Consider the following 20,237-nt stretch of genomic DNA (forward strand, 5'->3'; position numbering starts at 1 on the left):
GAGCGAGATAGCTAACACAAAATGGCGCTAACAATCGCGTTGGTATTTGTGCAAGCGAGTATAATAGCCGACGAGAAAAAGGGGGAAAACCGAGGAAGACAAGCCCGCGAGGGGGAACAAAAACCACCGTGAACGAATGCGGCGACAGACTGCACTGGGCCTGGCTAAATCTGTGCACTATGATGGGAGTCACTAGAATCATGTAACCGCGTGACAACTCCGGAAAGCTGCTCTTACGGTCATTTCGCACTTGTGTCCAGCCCGTCACAGAATCGACGCCGACATTAACAAAACGTTGATGATAGTGGAACTAGCGAAGTATCAGTTAGTGAAAGAACATGGTGACACACAGAAAGCATTTCCGAGACGTTTTGGGGGTGGGGTTAGCATCGACATTGGAGCTTCGACAAGGACAGGCCATTCATGCCTGGCAACTTTCATCCAGTCGTCTTAGCTGAATTGTCTTCCACGTTGTCGTTTCTGCCAAGCACACGGCGCACACTTTTGAGTCGTGGTGTTAGCGCGATATTAGAGCATTGTGAAATGAACCCCAAGCAGTGAGTGTGTCGGAAACGCCTGTTTATGTGGTTGTGGCAGTAGTTGTGTGTCTTCTACCCATTTTTCTCCTTACGTCACAGTGTTGCCACATAGAGCGAAACCCATACTCCGCTTGAAGACAGTGACGACGGCTTTCACTTACCATCCACTTAATATAGGTGGAAACATAGCATGTGACTTCGTCCACTACTGTCATATACAACTTCAAATGCACTGCACGGATTCTGGAAAGGCGTAGTCTAGAGGGCAGCCAGAGTGTGTCGCTGCTTGCGCTTCGCCAGGACCAGCCATCGGGCTTGCTTTCGGTAACATGATATCCCCTTCCTGAGTGGCCGCTTCGGTCATCTGCACGTGACGCAGCGCTTTGTTCGGCACCATATGACAGCCGAACGAAAGGTAAGGCAAATAGAGAGATTACGAGTGGTAGAACGTGCGCAGCGTGAGTCGCAAGACGCGAGGAGGCTAGCTACGTCCCCTATGTCGTCTTTTTCTCCTCCGGGGAGAAGCATCGGGTCGCAAAAGTACCGAGCCGCGAGCCGTCTAGGTCGGTGGCACTGCAGGGCATGCTATAGCGTATAGAACTAGTGCAGTAGATGCTGCGAGCATAATGGCTCTTCCAGCGTTATTTCGCGGACTCCTTTTCCGCGTTCACAGTCATCTTCTATCTCTCCGCGTCTCCTTCATGCCCAAATTTTCTTATTGTTTGTCCCGTGCGAGAGAAGTGAATGCCTTCACTGCAGAAGTCTTGAAGAAAGGAGGAAGGATAAGGGCTCGCACAAGAATGGTCCATTAAAAAAGTGTGTGTGCACGCTTTCACCCGGGGGTTCCCGGCCATTCTGGCTGAGCGCTGGATGCACTGGCTAAAACGACGACAAGAAGAGGAGTAGAGCTGAGCACCGAGCTACGAAGAAAAAATGTAAACGTTAGGCCAGCTACGCGAGTGGGTATAGCTCACGGACGAAGCCCTTGGAAAGCACGAAGCGAGAAATATGGCCGCCGTGCGACGGCAGAATGTAAGCGTTGTGAGAAATTGCGTTGAAAAGGGAAACTCTTTCGGCAAAAGGGGGCTTAAAATAATTTAGGAAGACGAGCGGTATTGAGGTGCACGCGCGGGAAGGAAACAAGGGGGTTTGCTTACATGCAAATGACGCCAGCCATTTTCTCTCGCCTTTGTATTTTGTTTTTCGAAGGCGGCGAACTAAATTCGCTATCCTGGCGTAAGCACGCACCTGCCCGGGTCGTTAAATTTTCAAAAAACTTTTTAAGCGCTTGCCAACTCAACGTCGAGCGCGTTATAAAACTGCGTAATAAATGGCGGTAGGCATAGCGGGCCTAGCTCCCCCGCTTTCGTTATTAAGAGCAGACCGGCCGTAGACGTGAGATATCTGATTAGCGTGTCAGCTTAAGTGAACGAAGCGCGGAGCAAGAAAGTTCACTTCAGCTGTAAAAAATAACTGAAGTGTTGCAGGTTAAAATACTTCGAACAAATTTCATTGTTTAAGGCTTCACGCCAGAATGTGTTTTGACACGAGTGACCATGCAGTTGTATGTCTCTTTCTTTTAGCTTGCTCCTATAGCTAGTTGCTGATGCCTTTGCGTAGATAACACAACTTTACTTCATGTAAACATTCTTATTTCGCACAAGTATGATAAAATAACGGGACCATACATGTATGCCTATTGCGTTGGATTTATTGTGTGAGGTTTACTTAGTGTTTTTATCGCTACTGTTACTTCTGTACTTGATGCTAATGAGCCAGACTAGTCTTAAACGTATGTATGGAAAAGTACAGGCCAGACGTATGCATGAAGGCCACATATATGATATTTGACTTTGCTGTAAATTGAGCGGTGCGTGGCAAGCAAAATGCATATTTAAAACCTGTATGTATTATCAGACATCCGCGGGAAACAACATCGCTTTCCTCTTACTTTCGCTACTCATCAAAGACACGCGAACACGTCGTCCAGTCTTTATCGAGCATGGAAGTGGAATTCGCGCAGGGCGTATTTCTGGTGCATTCTTGACGCACTGTGATCTCGTGTTCAAAACACAACGCTCAGCGTTTTTTTAAATTTTTTTTTAATTTTTTTTTATCCCAGGACGTCAATAAAGTTTACTACCTGCCTACCTATCCCGTTGAATTGTGCTCCGTGCGGCCGCCTAAGTTGCGACCGCAATGAACGGCACTCAGCCACAGTTGCAACACTTCCAGGACACGGCACGAAATAGGCGCATCAGCACCCCTTCCAATACACATCCAGACATATATGTCTTACGTGCTTGCCTCTTATCCCGTCCGCGGCGGCCGTATTTCGATGGAGCCGAAATGCAAAAACACCCGTGTGCGTGCGTTGTAGTGCACGTTAACCCCAGGCGGTCAAAATTAATGCGGAGCCCTCCACTACGGCGTGCTTCATAATCAGAACTGGTTTTGGCACGTAAAACCCCAGAAAAAAGAAGAAGCTTGCCTGTTCGATTAAGTGATTTGTGGTGGTACACAGTAATGACATTTATGGATTTATATTTGCGCCTCTGGCATCGTTACGATAAAGCGCTTTCACATCATTCTTGATGGGATGTGCTTCCTTTAGACCAGCGTCGTGCGTGTGGGTGGTAATTTTAGCTTCATCCCTGAAGGCACGTTCGCAGACTGCACCACAATACGCGACTTCTCGCGAGACGTATTCGGTTCTTGTACGCTGTATTTGCGGCTGGCCGCCATCGTGCCACTGTGTGTGTGTTGTGTGCGTGTGCGTGTGTGCGTGCGTGTGCGCGTGCGCGCGGGTGTGTGTGTGCGTGCGTGTGTGTGTGGTTGCGCGCGTGCGTGTGCGTGTGTGTCCGTTATCTTTAGATTCGACGATGGACGAATGCGCTTGCCGCTGTCATAATTTGAATGTTTCTTATCTTTCTGGACACAAGTTCGCCCTATAAAGAGTTAAACTACTACTTCACAATTTTTAGCATTGTGTAATTATTTATCGTCGTAACAACGAGGCACTACGAAAAATTCATGGTGCCCCACAGATTGGAAGGCGAAGAATTAGCTTCACTCAAGCAAGAAGGAACCGGGGCACTATGGACTTCGCTATGGACGTCTAAATGACCAATTTTTGGTGTTTGGGACGAGCGAATAATGTAGGCTGATTTCAATCGACAAATAACGTATCTTGTTTCAGCTTGTGAGCCGTCTGCTAAAACTGCTGCGCCACGGCTGTATAGGAAAGAGAAAGAAGTCACAAGACTCACACGTGAGTCTGATGCTTGGAATGTCAAATGAGGCACGTCGGGTCTGCTCACAGTATGTTTCACACACAAAATAGACAAATATCTAGACTTTCTTGTACTTTTAGATTGAAAGAGCATGAAGACAGTGAATGTTCCTCAAGCCGGCGTAGCCTTGCAAAGGGCACGCTGATAGAGGGACTTGTTGCATGACTGGTGTGATAGTGCGACTATTTATATAAACAGAAAAAGGGATCCCTGTGTCATCTTTGGTGGTGAATTTATTAACGTAAATATGAAAAAGTGCAATGCAGTTAAATGAGATAATGAAAAAGCACAAAATGAACAGAACATATGCATGTCACTTAGTGCGGGCAAATTGCCGAATCTTTTTTTTATTACTTAATATTACTTTCTTAGTTTTGCAGATATTCGGCTGATCAAAAGTTAGACTTAGGGTATTGCATTTGAAGAATCGGTTATTAGAATTTGCACATGCTTTGTTTGTGACGTATGCCTTATGTAAAAACTTAGACACACTGCCTGTCAACGGGCAAAGGTTAGAAAATGGCTTTTTGTCACCGTTGTTGTTGTCGTTGTTTGAACGTTTCATTGTTTCCACACTTACGTCAATTATATTTCTGAATAACTTCATGAAACCACGTGCACTGGCCAGAACACGCCCTTTGTCGCTCGTCATCTTCTTCTACCCACGCACATGCTTAGGTTAGGTTAGGTTCTAACCTAATCTGCACACAGGGTACAGTCACCCACAGACAGCTCTTCTTAGAAATACCTGTATAGATTTGCGAGCTAGTCGTCCCTAAAGAGGCGTATTTCTGTCATTTTTTTTACATTTAATATACAATAAAGAAATGGTCCCAGACACATGGGCGTAGAGCCGCGTAGTGCGACTGCATTGTCGTTGGTTCTGAGTAAAAACCTTCGTGGTTAATAGGGGAAAAATAGACTGTGAACGCAGTTTGAGAGGATTTCGAGCGAAGGATTCCTAAGGCCTGAAGCAAAGCTACTGTTCGTTCAATGCTTTCCCTTAGTATGAACGCCACGTGTCAGTAACCCGGTGCGTGCTCTGTCGTGAGCTTCGGCCCGAAGCGTTTTCCAGTGGACAAGTAGGAGGTCTCCCGGCCGTCTAGGTTGTGCAATCACGCCAGCTGCGACAGTACGCTTCGCAATCCCGCCATTGCGTGCTCTCGTTTCGAGGATTTAGCCGAAATGGGCCTTCTGCATGATCTTATGATCAGTGAACATAGAGGGATTTGTCGGCCTAGTGTTTGACATATTCCCGACCCTCTTTGCTTGCTCCCTGTCTCATACAACGCGGCAATCCGTAAAACGCAGAACTCACCTGTTGGAGCACGGGCACTCTCGTGTGACAGACCTCTGCGAAGGCCCAAATTCTATACGTTTTCCGTACCTTGGCTCCCGTTTGAGGACTTGCTCACACGTGATTTGTGTGCGTACCGATAATGTAACAGGCATTATGTCGTCAAATCTTTATCGGCTTTGCACCACCAGTTGGTTTATCCGTGTCCCGAAGCTTTCGAAATAATTCGTAAACTCCAAAAACTTGGCACAATTGCCGCATGAGCCTACGAAATGGCAGAAACCTTACCAGGAGCTTCACAGTGACAATAGTTAAAAATTTCTTGACTCGTCTTTATGAGTAGGCCACTCACCGTCCTTTCACCGAGATTGTTGACTATGCAGTGCAGATACACGGTCTGCATTTGTTGCGTGGTGACGTTGCGTGGCGTACTGTTGTCGAACGCCGGCTGCTCAATGTCCGGGAACAGCTTGGGGTTCAAGATCTCCGGCGCTGACACAAGCGATGCCTCGGCCGAACGAACGCGGCGCGACGCTACCTTCAAACCCGTGTTCCTGGAGTCTTCGGGAGACGACGTTGGGGCATCGACATGCGGCCTACGGCTCGGCGCAGGACCTGCAGCAGACATAGAAAAAAATAGAAAAAAGAAAATGTATCACTCCGAGCTTTGAAGGGCATATTGTCGCCGCCAACAACAACGTCTAGAGAACCTTAAGGTTGGCACATACGTGAAAAAAATAATTTTTTTGTTTGAAGCCAAAGCACGCAGTCTCTCTCTCTGTTTCTATTTTTTTTTTATTCGCGTGTGTTGCCAGGTGGCATAATGTGAGAATGAAATTAGATCTAACCACGGTGGCCCGTTTTACACAGTTACTGCAACAGGGACTTATTAATTTCTTATACTTATTCTTGGAAGACTGTTCATGTTCATGAATGTTCATATGTTTGTTCATCCCACTCCCGTAATAGCCTCATTGAGGCTGCAGTATGTATAAATGTACAAATAAAAATTTATTGTTCATAAGCGATCGCTGATAGTCGTCGTTAGGTCAATTCTTAATTCAGACCCTAAGTGCGTTTTCTGCAAGCGTATTTGTCCCCAGGGAAAGCCCCAACTAGATTATAGGCATCCGCTATACAGGGGCAGGAACGCAGCACTTCGGTCACCGGAGATTGTATTCATATGGTTGACCCCAGGCGTAAGCGGTGACTGGTTTAAGGGCCACCCCAGCGCAATGTTTCTGGAAAGAGAGACTTCCTCTACCCGAGAACGATTGTGGGGAAGAGAGTAGACACGCGGAGGGATGTGGACACACGTATCCGGCCGGAGGACAGATAAGGACGGGCCAGGGGTCAGAGGAAAGTGAAAGAGAAGGAGTGTGAGGAAAGCGGTCCGCGAGATAATTTTTTTAGTTCATGACCATGTGGCCTGCCCCCACTGGACAGTGATGTTAACACGTGAAGGCTTGTTAAGCCTGTGAGTCTGCTCACAAACGTACAGAGCGTTTGTCACTTGTTTACGTTAACTAACTACGTTGAGGCTGTCATTATATAGCGATGGCTTTGTTGACGTTAGGAGACTTGAGTGCTTCTAATGCATTGTGTATAGCCGTCAACTCACATTTATTTGTCAGATACTGCCGGCTACCTTTTGGCGGTCATGGCATGAGGTGGTACATAAATAGAACAGTATGAATTTGAAAAGTTCATGCGAACAGCAAGGATCATACTAAAGACTAAGCAGATTACGAAGAGTACTATGAAATATTCACTTGCGGAATTATTGCTCTGGCAGTGCGGGAAAAGAGAAAACAGAGAGAGAGATAAAAAAAACTAATTAAAGCATGATAAGCTTCTTACATGAGTCGCTTGCAGATGGGAAAGGTACATTCTACAAAGCAATAAGTTAGCTTACAAAAGCACTGAGGAATCGCACATGTCAAAGTGTTACTCCGGAAGGAGAATAAGATGAAGAGAAAGCAAGGCTAATAGGAAGGTTTATCCCATAAATTGGACTAAACAGAAAATTAAAAAATCAAATGTAATGAATCCGTCTGCATAATTGTGGGTATGCTTCAAGCTCAGGATGCGTCGGATTAATTTAAGAAAGCTATTTCTCCTCTTCCACCAAGGGTTAACCGCTGCGTCCGTGTAGATCACGCAGCGTCTCCTGTAGGTACAGTCGCCTCATTTGCTGGAATCGGTATCGGTTCAACGCGCTTGCGGAACTTTGTTGTCTTCATAGTGGTAATCATCATGTAATTGCATGGTGCAAGATCGCCCTAGATTGTAGTTATGGTAAAATTTCCATAGAAGTGGGAATGCTGCCGTGCGACTGTCGAAATGTGGTGTAGTTGAAGTTATTAACAGCGAAGCTGTTCTAGCTAACCGTAAAAAGTGGCGCCTGCTGTCACAAAAGGAAGGAAGGAAATCAACTTTATTAAAGGTCCTGCAGGCCACGAGAGCTTTGGGGCTCTCATGGAGCGAGCGTCTCCCACGACGGAACCGGGAGGTTGAGCTTCCTGGCGGCGTCGTGGACACGCTGGACGGCCCACAGTTGGGGAGCGAGTTCTTCGCTCCGGATTGCTTCTTCAAACTTGCGCTTGTCCGGTTCGGAGTTTATGTGAGCTTGCGAGTACGGCCAGAGTAAATGATAGACGTTAAGGGATGTATTACAATTGGTGCAATAAGACTTGCCGTAGAGCTCAGACATGTAGTGGTGTAGTCTGTTTTGCGTGGGGTATGTGTCTGTTTGTAGCATTCTGAGAGTAACCGCTTGAGCTCGAGTGAGCATGTGGTGTGGCGTGCTAAACTGTCTACGTTGTAGGTAGTAGTGTTTAGTGATTTCATTGTATGTAGTGGGGGCGTCCTTGTTCTCCGAGCGGTCGGGTGAAGCCGCGTGGTCTGTAAGCGTGCGCGCAGCCTCGTGTGCCGCCTCGTTAAGGTTGGGGACGTCGCCGATCTTTGGCCCTAAGTGTGCCGGGAACCAATATATGACGTGGTGCTTAATCTCTTTCTTTGTGACAATTCTTAGAGCCTGTGCGCAGACCATGCCCTTTTGAAAAGCTCTAATAGCGGCTATGAAGTCGCTGTAGATGTGAGAAATATTGTCATTGGTCAGCGCAACGGTGATCGCAGTCTGTTCAGCCTGTTCAACCTCGCCGAGCTATGACTTCACTGCGTTGCATATAGCAACCACCACGGTGGTGGTAAGTGGTTCTTGAGGGAAAGGGAAAGGTTGGCGCTATCTTCTGCAGCCCTTGAGGGAGCACGGCTCAGCGAACCACCACGCGGAGCAGTGTGTGCCTCGCCTCCTCTCCGTGCCGTGCACATGTTGCCTTGACATTGGACGTTAAGGAGAGGGAAGGAGAGCATGCGCGTGGCGCGCGCAACGAGCGTGGCGCGCGCAACACTCTGGAGAGGGAAAGAGAAAATGAGAGCGAGACATAGAGAGAAAGAAATTGTAGCAGCACCAATAAGGCAACGCGCAGAGCTGCTGCCGATGCCGCCCGCGTTGCCTACCTAGCCGCGCATGCGCCGAAGCTGTAGCGTTGACGTCACCTCGCGTTGCCTAGTAACCACCGGCGCAGGTGCGCGCTCGCTTCGCCCGATACAGACACGGCTCCTGCCTCCCTGCCTGCCTGCCTGCGTTTGTGACATGCCAGGAACGCTGTCACTCGTAGGCGCCGACGCGTCTAGCGCTAGTCACGCGAAATGTCGCGAAAAGGAAGGTACCTATGAAAATGATCGCTCGAGAATACGTTTCCTATATGAGTAGTTAAGTTAAACCAAGTTAAGACCTTGCAGTAGCAGCCAGTAAGACTTGAGGATTAACACTTTCGCTGTGCCTAAGCTTTGGACGACCAAGTGCAAACTTGCCCGTTTTTTTTTTTTTTTTTTGCTTCCTCTCGCTGATTAACAATCTCAGAAATGGTATTAGGTAGCGCGTGTTCTTGGTGTAGGTGTAGGCATGAAGTCATTGAATCCACACCGGCTCAGTCATAGTCAGACGCATAAATGCAGTGTCCAGCAGTGATATAAAACAATGGGTTAGTACTATAGGGTGCCATTGGGTAGTATATAGGGTGGTATGTCCTTTAGTCTTAAGCTGGCAGCCAAGATGTGCGTGGAGTTTCTGTTCTCGCTTTCTCCTTTTTTAAAAGCGCAAATTTGGTGCAGCAAACGTGATCTACTGTTATAGCCTTCTATAGTCGGTGGAGGCGATACGTCGTGCTTACTGCCCCCCCCCCCCCCTTTTTTTTTTCGGAAAAGCTAAACCTCATCGCCGGAAGAGTCACCTCTGACGAAGACAAATCCTCTTGAGAAGAAGTTGGCTACGGACTGAGGCTTTGCTTGTTTGGCCACTGTTGATGAAATTAAATCTCCGAATTTATGCGATTAATTGGTTCTATTCTCTTAGGTAACATATTGTGGTGACACGTTTGCTCAAGAAAAGGAAGCGGAATACACTTGGGAGAAGTGAAGGACGAGTTGTTTCTGTGACTTTGCCCCGGTCGTGCACTCGCAAGCACACCTTTCAAAGAGTTAATGCCTCTCGCAAGCATAACAAATACGCGTTGTATGCGGTGCACAATTTCACGATTTCTTGTAGGATAAAGCCAACTAGTTTGGTTCATGAGTTGACTTTTTAACTATCAGTTTACAAGTTCGGTTCCTTCACAAAAACTGTCCAATTATCAGTCTAATACTGCCAGGATGGATGGATGGATGCCATCAGCGTCCCATTTGGAACGAGGTGGTGGATTGCGCCACCAAGCTCGTGTTATTGTTTTGTCCAATGTCCTAACTATCTTTAGAGAATAATACCGCGATGACTTCTCATCACCAAACTTTATGAACCCCTGTTGGGACCATTGTTTTTGTACGCCTCAGTTGTTTGTCGTCTCCTTGCTGTTCTTCCACCAAACTTCCAATCGCCTTTTACTGATCTCCATTGCGGACATGTTTACTTCCCCTTGCTCTCGTTGAACCCAAGAGCTTCAAGGAGGCCGGAGGAGCCTAAATCGACCACTGGACAGATATCTTCGCATTCTAATAAAGCATGCTCCATCATTTTGCCAGACTAAAAGTATACAGTGCCATCTACCGGGAGAATAATCAAGCTTGCGCATTGCAAGGCACCTTAACGGCGCCGTATTACAGGAAAATCTTGAGAAAAGAGGTTTGAACAAAAAATGTTGCAAAGATGCTGTGCTTATATAATTTCATAGTTCAATGGGAAATAGAAGTTGACAGAGTTCAGCAGGACCTGCAGCCGACAAAGCTGTTCCGTTGCACTGCACTTCATATCCCTCATTTCGATCACTGCAAAACATTTCCATTTACGCTTTGCGGATCAGCCCGACACAATCTTTAAAAATGTTGTCCCTAAGATCTAAGTTTAGTATTAAGCCACATACTACCGATAATATTGCCCAACCTACGCGAGCATCAATTTGATATCTGTGGCAACAAACCAATAAATATAAATCCGTTAGTTGGAAGTACTTCTACCATTTTGTGATGTTGAACTATACAAACGTTCAGCTAGCTAACGTTAGCCTTTTCGGTCGTTCGCTGTGATATGACACCTTCTAAGAGCTAGCACGATATAGCTACTCATATGCATTTGAGCGTAGGTGCGTAGGTGGTGGAGAAGACACCACCTACGCACATAGAGCTATCGCGTGTGTAGAGGTACTCGATGTGCATAGCCGCTAAAACAGGTCGAAAAAAAAACAGCAACGAAAGAAGCGTTATCAGAACACTTGCAAGCAACAACGTATATCGAACTCTCCGAAGAAACTTCCACGGAAGTCAATAGACGAGGGGTAGGGCGAGAACTTTGGAAGTGCCATGACTTCAAACACCGCGGGCTCAAAAGTAAGACAAAATGTGGTGTGACAGGAAAGACGCCGAAAGGAGTATTCGGTATACACACTGTTCTCTCTGAAAAACACAGCCGAAGAAAAAAATTCAAGAAAGGAAGGCGGTAAAAAAAGAAAGAAAATAATGGTGAGACACCGCCAGAGACGCCGAACACGCCGCAGGAAACATCACCAGCGCAAATAAAGAAAAAAAAAAGGTAAATGAAGGAAGGAAGACAATAGAGCGGACGGAGAAGAAATCGCGATAGGAAGAGCGGGAGGGGAGAGAGCAAGAGCGGAAGAGCCGAAGACAAACAGCGGCGTGGCCGGAGCGATGAAGATGAACACGTCGCGAAACGCAAGAGGAACAAAACACTGGCATTGCACGAACGCTGTAGCGGGCAGGGCAACTGGCCTCTCGGTGATCCGGCGTGCCGGGGTGGTCTTGGCAGCCGCGGCCCGGGAAGAGACGACGTGGCGTGCGGGAAAGCCGTCAGCACGTTCCAGCTCAAGGAGTGGGCAAACAGTGCGCTGTTGTCGGCACGACTCTCGGCGTGCGCACCGGGGGCAATCGAGGTGCGCGGTTGGTTTGCCCGACGAGAACTGTCCGTGGCGTGGAGGAGACGGCCGTGGAAAATGATTACCTTCCGATGACTCGCGATCTTCTCGTTTCCGCGGCATTTTCTTTTTCTCTCTCGCTAACGTTTAAACTTCGGCTCTTTAAGATGTGAGCTGTCCACATCGCTGTCGCTTGCTACGGACGAAAAGAGCCTACATAATTGATGCACGTCTCCCGAGAGAACGATGATGCGGGCTCTTCCAGAGGAATAAAAGGAATGGACCTTTTTCTAAACAATGTATGTATGTTTGTGCGCACGCTATAGCTATTGTCTGCGCGTTTGTTTTCAGGGACAAAAATAGTTTCTGGCGCACGGACGCCAGGGAAGATAATTAGGCTACGCTGCTTCTATATAGTATATATATTTTCTTGCTTGACTCAGTAACTGCCGCTGACAATTTCTGCTATGCATTTTTCTGTTGCTTTAGCTGAGTGATAGAACACTCATATCAGGAGTGAAAATATTCTGCGATATTCATTCTTACTTGTTGACAGAACAAACGAAAAATCTCACTCAAATGACGACCACGTTCTGTCAACGTGGCTTTGTTGTGCACTCGTTCCTTGATTTCTTTTGAAAACTTCCTTCTAATTTTTTTTCAGAACGCGGGACGAGGATAAAGAAAGAAATAACGTGTATGACGCTAAAAGACGGTGAAGATTAGAACCATCTACACGTCCAAACTTTCACGTTTCTCGATTACACTGTACAACCTATACCAACCTGCATTGCAAGCCTTTGTGCGTTGGCGGTCACACAGGAAAGCACATTTTACATGTTTCAGTTCCATCAAGCACCCGTTGACTGCTACGAAATTTTGTTTACTGGTGGCTTCCATGTTCCCAGCCAAATCTATTGAGCATCAATAGTACGTCTTCTGTTTCGTTGGTAAGTAGCGGTTCATTCCGACAGGGTCTCATGTAGACTGTAGTTGTACTGCTCCAGTCACAAAACCGGAAAGCCAACTTAGTGTTTAAACATTGTAATCGTTAACTGAATATCCGAGCGAAGTTTAGTCATTAACTCCTCATCGACGAACACAAAGTGAAGTTTCTCTGTGGAAACAGTGACGGCAATGCTGGTTCCAGACTAATTAATCTATTCAACAAAGTGCTCATCAGTGAAGTGCAGTTTCCCCACAGTCGTAATAATGAACCCCGTACTTTCAATTAATTAGCCAGGAACACGCCGTCCCTGTCACTCAAACAGCGCAGCGAGGCCTGCAGGACGAATTAGAATAAATGAGAAAATAAAAGGAAATCAAGGAAAAGAAAATGGAAAACTGGACCCAGTGAACTGAAATAAGTATTATTACATTGTCGAGGCTTAAGTATTTACCTTGAAAAAAAATTATTTTTTTGTTTTGGTAACACTGGGTCCAGATCAGAAACCACTGATCGAAATTTCCATTCAATTGATTTGGCTTTAATTATATATATATATATATATATATATATATATATAACCAGTGTTGAAATTCGGAATGCATGACGACATAACTAAGCACACCACCCACCCAGTATTAATATGACGCAATAGCGCACAGGCTAATGTTAGCGCTCGATGTCGAACCACGCGTTCTAGTATTCACAGTTCTTTGTCAACAAAACATGAAATGGTTAAGAACTGAAATCCTGTGGAACCGCAGAGGCGGAATGATGGTGAGATAAAGGAGATAATTTTAATTCAATATTTACGCAAGCATTGCTATTATTTGGCAATACCGGCGTGCGTGTGTGGGCGGGTGCACTTACTTACTTTCTTTTTTTTTTTTGCTTTTTCTTGCACGTGCGCTTCGGAACAGCCGAACAGAAACATTTGCTAAACCGCGTCTTCTCTGACTTGCTCCAGTGTAAAGAACGATTAATAGAGTGGAGTTATGTGTGCAGCAACCCACTCCCACCATTTTTATATTTATGCGCGCTTATTGTCTGATATGCGCGTCGTACTCACCTTTGTACGTTTTGTGGGATGAGGATCATTCTTTACTGTTGTGTATTTGTGCGCGTATTAAATCACCTGTGCACTTTCGTGAACTGCACGTATGTTTCTATTACACCGCAAGGGGGCTTCGTCTAGATCTTCTAAACTTAGTTAACTGTAGTGTACAGTTTGTCCTCGCGTTTTTTCTCTGTATGTTCTAGTGCGTACGGGGCAATCATGGGGGCTTCATTTATTAATATTACCCAACTTCGTTCTAGGTTTACCGAGCTTGTGATGTTTCTTTTTATGCTACAATATGTTCTTATTTCAATTACTATTATGCGAAAAGAAGTAGTCGTCACATTAGGGAACGGCTAACTTTTTGTCTTATATGTTCATTTCAATAATAAAAAATGGAACGAGAAATACTAAGAAGGTAATTAGCAAACTTTAATTGCATCTCTTTGTGGTTTTAGCTTTGGTTCGTTGTCGCCTCTATCCTGGCTGCAATACAACATTTTCTCACATTCGGGCGTAGTTAACGACTCCGTGATGCACTTAACACGTCAGCGCGGCAGTGCTCATGTAGATGTTTTATTTATTCATTTTTTTATTCAAAAGACTTGTTTTTTTTTTAGGGGGGGGGGGGTGGCAGAGTACCATGCATAGTACATAGTACGCGTTCACAAGCTCACGAAAGTTTGTTTTCTACAGCAAGTCTATAGCGAGGGATAAGATGAGTCAAGTATATCCAGCCTCAGGAAGCTGACAGGGCGTCCTGTGCGAAGGCTTGTCACACAGAAGACGGACCCAACGAAGTGCCACATTTGAACTAAATTCGGAAAGGGCTTGTTGGCTTCCCCTGTTTTTGTCTAACATTGTGAACGACTAAATAGGCGGCACAAACGCGGAACAAAGCACCAGCAAACAAACAAAGCTTTTAATTAGGGCAAATCGATAACGTGATTATATACCTATACATCTAGGTGTGCCGTTGCCGTTTTGCGCAGATTTGCACTTTAGTAATAACACTACTAACGCGAATCTATAGACAGGCCATTCTATCCAAAACTATAGGTCGCGCTTGTGACGTTGCACCGGTGACCAGAGAAGATCATGTAAAATATAGAAAACGACATTACCACTCGAATTCGTTTCTTTCTTGCGTTTTTTTTTTCCAGCTCGGCAAAGATCGAAAGCAATCTTTTTTCGACGCGAAAGAGCAAAATAATGCTACTTCAAATTCACAGCATGGACTCGTGAAGAGGGTGGGGGTGCAGGCTTCGAAAAGAGCAGCGGGAAAAGCAAGAAAAAGAAATGAACCGAGTCGGGGTATATACGACGAGGACGTCTACGAGGGGCACCGGCATGCAGAAGACTCGCGGAAGCGAAGGCCTTTTCATGTACCGCGCCTATTTCCGCCGGCCGAGGCAGCCACGCGGGTGGCACGATCGAGCTGCTGCCATCGGATATCGAGAGGCCGCCGCCGCGCTGCGTCTTGCCGGCGAACGAAATGCGCCGTCGATGCATCGGACTGGCAGGCGCCGCTGCCGCATCGCCGAGTCCTATCAAAATGCTAAGAGGAGCGGCGCAATTCCTCTCCCATACCTCCGCCTCCTTTTTTTTTTGCCCCCCATCGCCTCCGCTGACGCCGCCACCGTCGCTGTCGAGGCGTCGGCCGAGAAACTATCTAGCCCGTGCTACCAGCCACAAAAATAAAACACGTGGAAGGGGCGGGGAAGCCTCGAAGGCAAGGCCTGCTGCAGCGAGGCATTGGCGAGTCTATTTTTTTTAAACGTATTTATTGTAGATTCTTACAAGGAACAGTGTAGAGAAAGAAACCTGACGCTAATGCAATTGTGCGCCACCGGCGCGGTGGTAAAGCCAGCGTGTGATTTATAAATTATACATAGACTTGGCTAAACATTGTCTTCCTGGCTTCCGCGGGTCTTCCTAAAGTCTTTGAGGAGTATTGATTTCATTCAGTCGCTAGTTTTCACTTCGAGAACATTATCAACATTATGGCTATTTAACGTGTGAAGAATAACTGCACCCATGATAAATGTTGCCTCTCCAAAAACACCTATGGTTAGCGACATACAAATGTACTCGGGAGTGTCCAGGTTTATTATGCACAGCCTCAAAATTGCATGAGACCTGTGAGCGTTACACACTACTGCTCCAAAGAAGGGTTGCGAAGCTATCACTAAATAAAACTTAACAACAAAGAGCAATACGAAAAGCACCGGCGTGTTTTTTTTTTTAACGAAACATCGCCAAATTGCAGAAAAATAATTGTACAGTGCATTATTTCCACGCTGGCTGAGCGAGTGTCTCTACATATTTTATTCTACTTATCTATGCGCGCAATTATACTATACTTTCTTCGCTGTTCTGAGAAGGCGTCACATGTTTTCTTTTTTTTTCTTTTTTTTTCTGGTAGAAACCAGACTGGAAGAATGAAATTGTGTCGCCAAAAGCTCTAATTTGGCCGTTCTGCGTTGAAGACGCAAGCTCGCGTATAGCATGAAACGTAAAAGCACCGGAGCGCGTGCGCCCTTTTAGGAAGAGCTCGATGTGTGTTGTCGTTGTAAACAATGTAGTGTCGAGCACGTACTGGAAAGTTTGAAAAATCGCGAATGAGTATTTTTTTTTTTCATGCGTTCGCTACTGTCTGAAGGACGCATGTCTTCACCACGGAAGACAAACAGCGCAAAACGGGTATGTGTACCTCGTGATGACCGTAATGGAAGGAAATGTTTGGCTGGGGACGAACGTAAACACTAAAGAACAGCGGTGACTGTCTGCGACGTTCGTGCTTCGTGAAGGCTAGCGTTGGAAAAGCCAGCGCTTATTCGTTAAAGTGGTGCGCATGCTTTTGTATAATGCAGAAGACACGCAACCTTTTATTGGCAGCCTGATGGCCAGTTGTCTGTCGTCCCATTGTGCTGACTACGCACTACGTGAGCGTTGTCGTACACTCTCCGCCAACAGCTCCAATCAGGCAGCACCCTCGTACTCTACGGAGGGGACGTAGAATATTTATCACGTTCGCCATTTAATGGCCTCTCCAAAGGACAAACAGAAGTACTAAGAAGTGCTCGGAAAGTCGTTGCGCCTCTGTTTACGCAAGCATCGGTAACGGCTCCTTGACGTTCGTGAGACTTCGCGAGAGCACTCTTGGACTCTGTAAGAGTACTCTGTAAAGTGCTGCAAGACAGAGTTGTAGCTTTCACTGGCAGAATGAGAGGGACCAGATCCAAGCAACACGTTTTACTTTTTATTTTGTTCGTGCGTGTATAAAGTTTCTTGAAAGACATGTTTCTATAATCCTGTCCACATAGTATTTCTCGCGCTGTATCTTTAGTCATAAACCACTAGCAAGCTTAACTTTCTCCCCTATTTTATTACCCTCTCGGCAGCCCCACTTCACTTTTCGGGAAATTGAGGGCGTTCTCGCGCACGGACGCTTACAGACGTAGCAGCCACAAAGGTGAATGAATAAGTGAACGGATGAACCAATGAAAAAAAAAAGAAAGAAAAGCAATTAAAGGAAGGGAGGAATGAAGGAAGGTATAGAGGGATGGGAAAGGAAAAAAGAAAAGGGATAAACAATTCAAGTGTAAGAGAATGCGAGCTCATACTTCCGCTACGTGCAAGTTCATACTTTCAGCATATGACGTATGACTCTGAAGCACTTAATTATGTGTTATGTGGACTCCACATCTCCAAGACGTTATGTGGCTGCCAACTCGTTTGACTTATTAACCTGTTTGGCATCGTAAACAAATAGCCTGTTATATACAGCGCACTTACCCTTGCTGCTGGCGGAAGCGTAAATGTAGGTTGCGGGACCTTTAGTATAAAGTTTTCAAAACGCGGAAATGAAACCGGGAGAATGAAACGACACAAGCAGCTGACTCTTGCTGTTCAAACTCAACAGTCAGCGCCCCCCTCCTGCAGCAACAGCGGGGAGCCCTCCAGAGACTCGTTTCAATTCCACGTGTCCGCGATGGAGGCTGCTTTACGTATGCTAAGCGTATGCAAGTCAGGGCTTCGCCCTTATTTCCGTATTTCACGTTTCAACCGAAGCTGGAATGTTTTGCGTGTTGCTGTCACCCTTCAAGCCTGCCTCTCCGCAAGGCAACGCAACCGGTCTCCTTACACATTTTATATTTCCGGGAGCGTTATTCGGGCAGTGCGATCCTGGACGCGATGCGTAGAACAGTCACTTTGTCTTGACGTTCAGTGCGGTGGGTCGCTGGCAGGCCGCACGTTGAAATGTTTTTATTTGACGTTGTCACGCGAACGACAGCTTGCGAAGTCGGAGAGTCGTACGTAAGAAAGGGAGAGAAAAATAGGTGCGACCTGCAAAGCAAGAAGTTAGAGCATAGGAAGTGGCGGTGGCGTTCGCGCGCCTTTTGCGGTATTATAAGCTTCGCTGTTCAAAAGCATCCAGGGGCGGCGCTTGTCAACGAAAACTAAAAAGATAGACGGACGACGGGTAATAAAATATCTACTACAGTAATGTATTCCGGCCTGTTTATCCTCTGAAGTCTGAACAGTGAAACACTGAAAAAAAGAAAAAAAAAAGAAATAGGAATTCTCCGGGAACGAGTTGGCGAGAAAGGAGGTAGAGAAAGTAAGAAGACACAAAACGTCACAGCGCTAGTGGATGCTGCCCTTTTTCCCCTCCGAATCGCGGCAGACTCAACCGGGAAGAGATGCGTTTGCGTCTTGAGGAGCTCACCGGGCGGCGTTGTACACTCAGAAAGAAAACGCAGCGGCGAGCACTCTTGGAATAGAGACTCGGGATATACAGAGAACCGGCGGTCTGGATTGGAGGTGTCGTGGGGTAAACATAGCACCTACGCAGCCAACTCGTCTGCTAGCTGTATCGGCCTGCGTGACTGCCACGTATTACTTTTCACCTTAACGGTTACCGCAAGATTTGGAAGGGCGCATGACGTTAACGGCAGGCAATGAGGTGTTTTCTAGACCTTAAAGGGAAGCTCACCAGGGGCCATCAACAATTTCGATTATACACAGGAAGGTATAATCTGCGGCTTTCACAATTGAGTTGTGGACGCCACCGCCAAAGAACTACGGATGCCTCAACGGATAAATTTGGTGCTTCAAACGGGTGCACACGCGGGAAGAACGTACAGCATTTCGAGCTGAAAGCAGAGAAAAAGTCGAAGTTTAGCACGATAGGCGAAGCATCGACTGTGATAGCAAATTATCAGTCAGGTATGGGATGTAAGGATAGCAGTTTTGTAAGCTGTATAAACTTGTAAGCACTCGCTTACTAACTAAATTAACAAGCATGGTGTCACGCGAGGACAAGCAAACATGAACACACCTCACTCGATGACCGCGAGAACTTGTTGTCAAAAACGCTGGTGGGAGGAAGCGTGGTGGCAGCAGCGAGCGAATTGACCTTCGTGCTGTCTCTCTCTTCAACGTGAACTAAGCGGCGAGAACACAGCGCACACTAAGCTATCAGCAGTCGGCGCACTCGGTCTCCCATCGCTGATAGCATTCAAGATAGGGTCATAGGCAGCCACCGCCGGAGTTGAAATCCCGCCTAATTTTTTCTTCCCTTATTTTTAAAATTATTCTTATTTTGCCGTGTGGCGCGCTTCCAGCGGCGGTCTTGCGTGTCTTTATTGGATTATTTACGGAAGTCACGTGCCATAATCGGTGAAGTTGCAGGGACTTCCTGTTACGTAGAGGCGTTCATGCGTGGGACCTTGATTCTCCGGCAAGAAGCGCGTCTTCCTCGAGAAGAAGGGCACATGGGCTTTCGTTTCAAGTTTCAGCAGCTTTCGCACCGTGTATCTGTTTGATCATTTGCAGACACGATCGTCCACACTAACTGCCTGCGCGTTACAATCTAGCATTTTAATTAATGTTTTACTTCTGCATTTTTGTGGAAATCAATTAGATTTCCTTTTTTCGCAATAGATTTTACAAACAATAATAAAATGAACGTTAGGGCGTTTAACACCACTACGCAACTCGCGGGCTATGAGAAACACTGTGGAAAGCTCCGGAATATTTTCGACCACCTGGGCTTCTTTGACGTTCAGCCAAATCATCACACACAAGCTTTTTGCAATCTGCACCGGTAGGAATGTTGCCACCGTGGCCACATTCCTACCGTAGCTCCTAAACCACCCCGGTGGGTTTAAGTTGCTTTTGAAGTCACTCTCGCTGCAAGAGCAGTTACGAATGGAGCACCACTACAGAACACCGGATCTTAACAGGAAGCATCAACTGAGGAATAGAAAACAGAGTTCGAATAGAATTATCCGCAATTCAGATCATTCGATAAGGAATCACGGAAGTACAGCCCTCGCCGAAGCCGTGTCATCTTATCCTCTGTGCCACTGAAGTTTGAGGCAGGAAGAGCAGTACCATAGTTCTCAGCCCCGTGCCCGCGTCAGAAGCGGGGCTCTGCGTCCTGGATTTGTTCCCCGCGGACCCCCTTATATACCCCTGTCTCCCGAAGGCAGTTCTCAGAGCACCCGCACAACGGCGGCGCGGTAATCGCTCATAAAACTACCGGCCGGAGGCAGCAGCACGTAAAGAGCGGTGATCTTGGGTCCGTGGAAGGAAAGCCTTTAGCCGGGCTCCGAGACGTGCGCAGCGAGTCGGCAGAGGGGAACGACGTAGCAGGACGACGGAAGGAGACG

At 46.6% G+C, this 20,237-nt stretch overlaps 1 protein-coding gene across 1 annotated transcript in view; it reads right to left on the reverse strand.

Annotated features, from left to right (window-relative positions):
* The window catches only part of LOC119442869 (zwei Ig domain protein zig-8-like), a 244,427-nt gene that overhangs the window by 113,012 nt on the left and 111,178 nt on the right, over positions 1-20,237 (reverse strand). The window contains exon 2 of the mRNA XM_037707913.2: positions 5,482-5,744. Coding sequence (XP_037563841.1) covers positions 5,482-5,744 — 263 coding nt within the window. The remainder of the gene's footprint in view (positions 1-5,481; positions 5,745-20,237) is intronic.

This window comes from Dermacentor silvarum, chromosome 2 (genome assembly GCF_013339745.2).
Source record: "Dermacentor silvarum isolate Dsil-2018 chromosome 2, BIME_Dsil_1.4, whole genome shotgun sequence".
Taxonomy (NCBI): Eukaryota; Metazoa; Arthropoda; class Arachnida; order Ixodida; family Ixodidae; genus Dermacentor; species Dermacentor silvarum.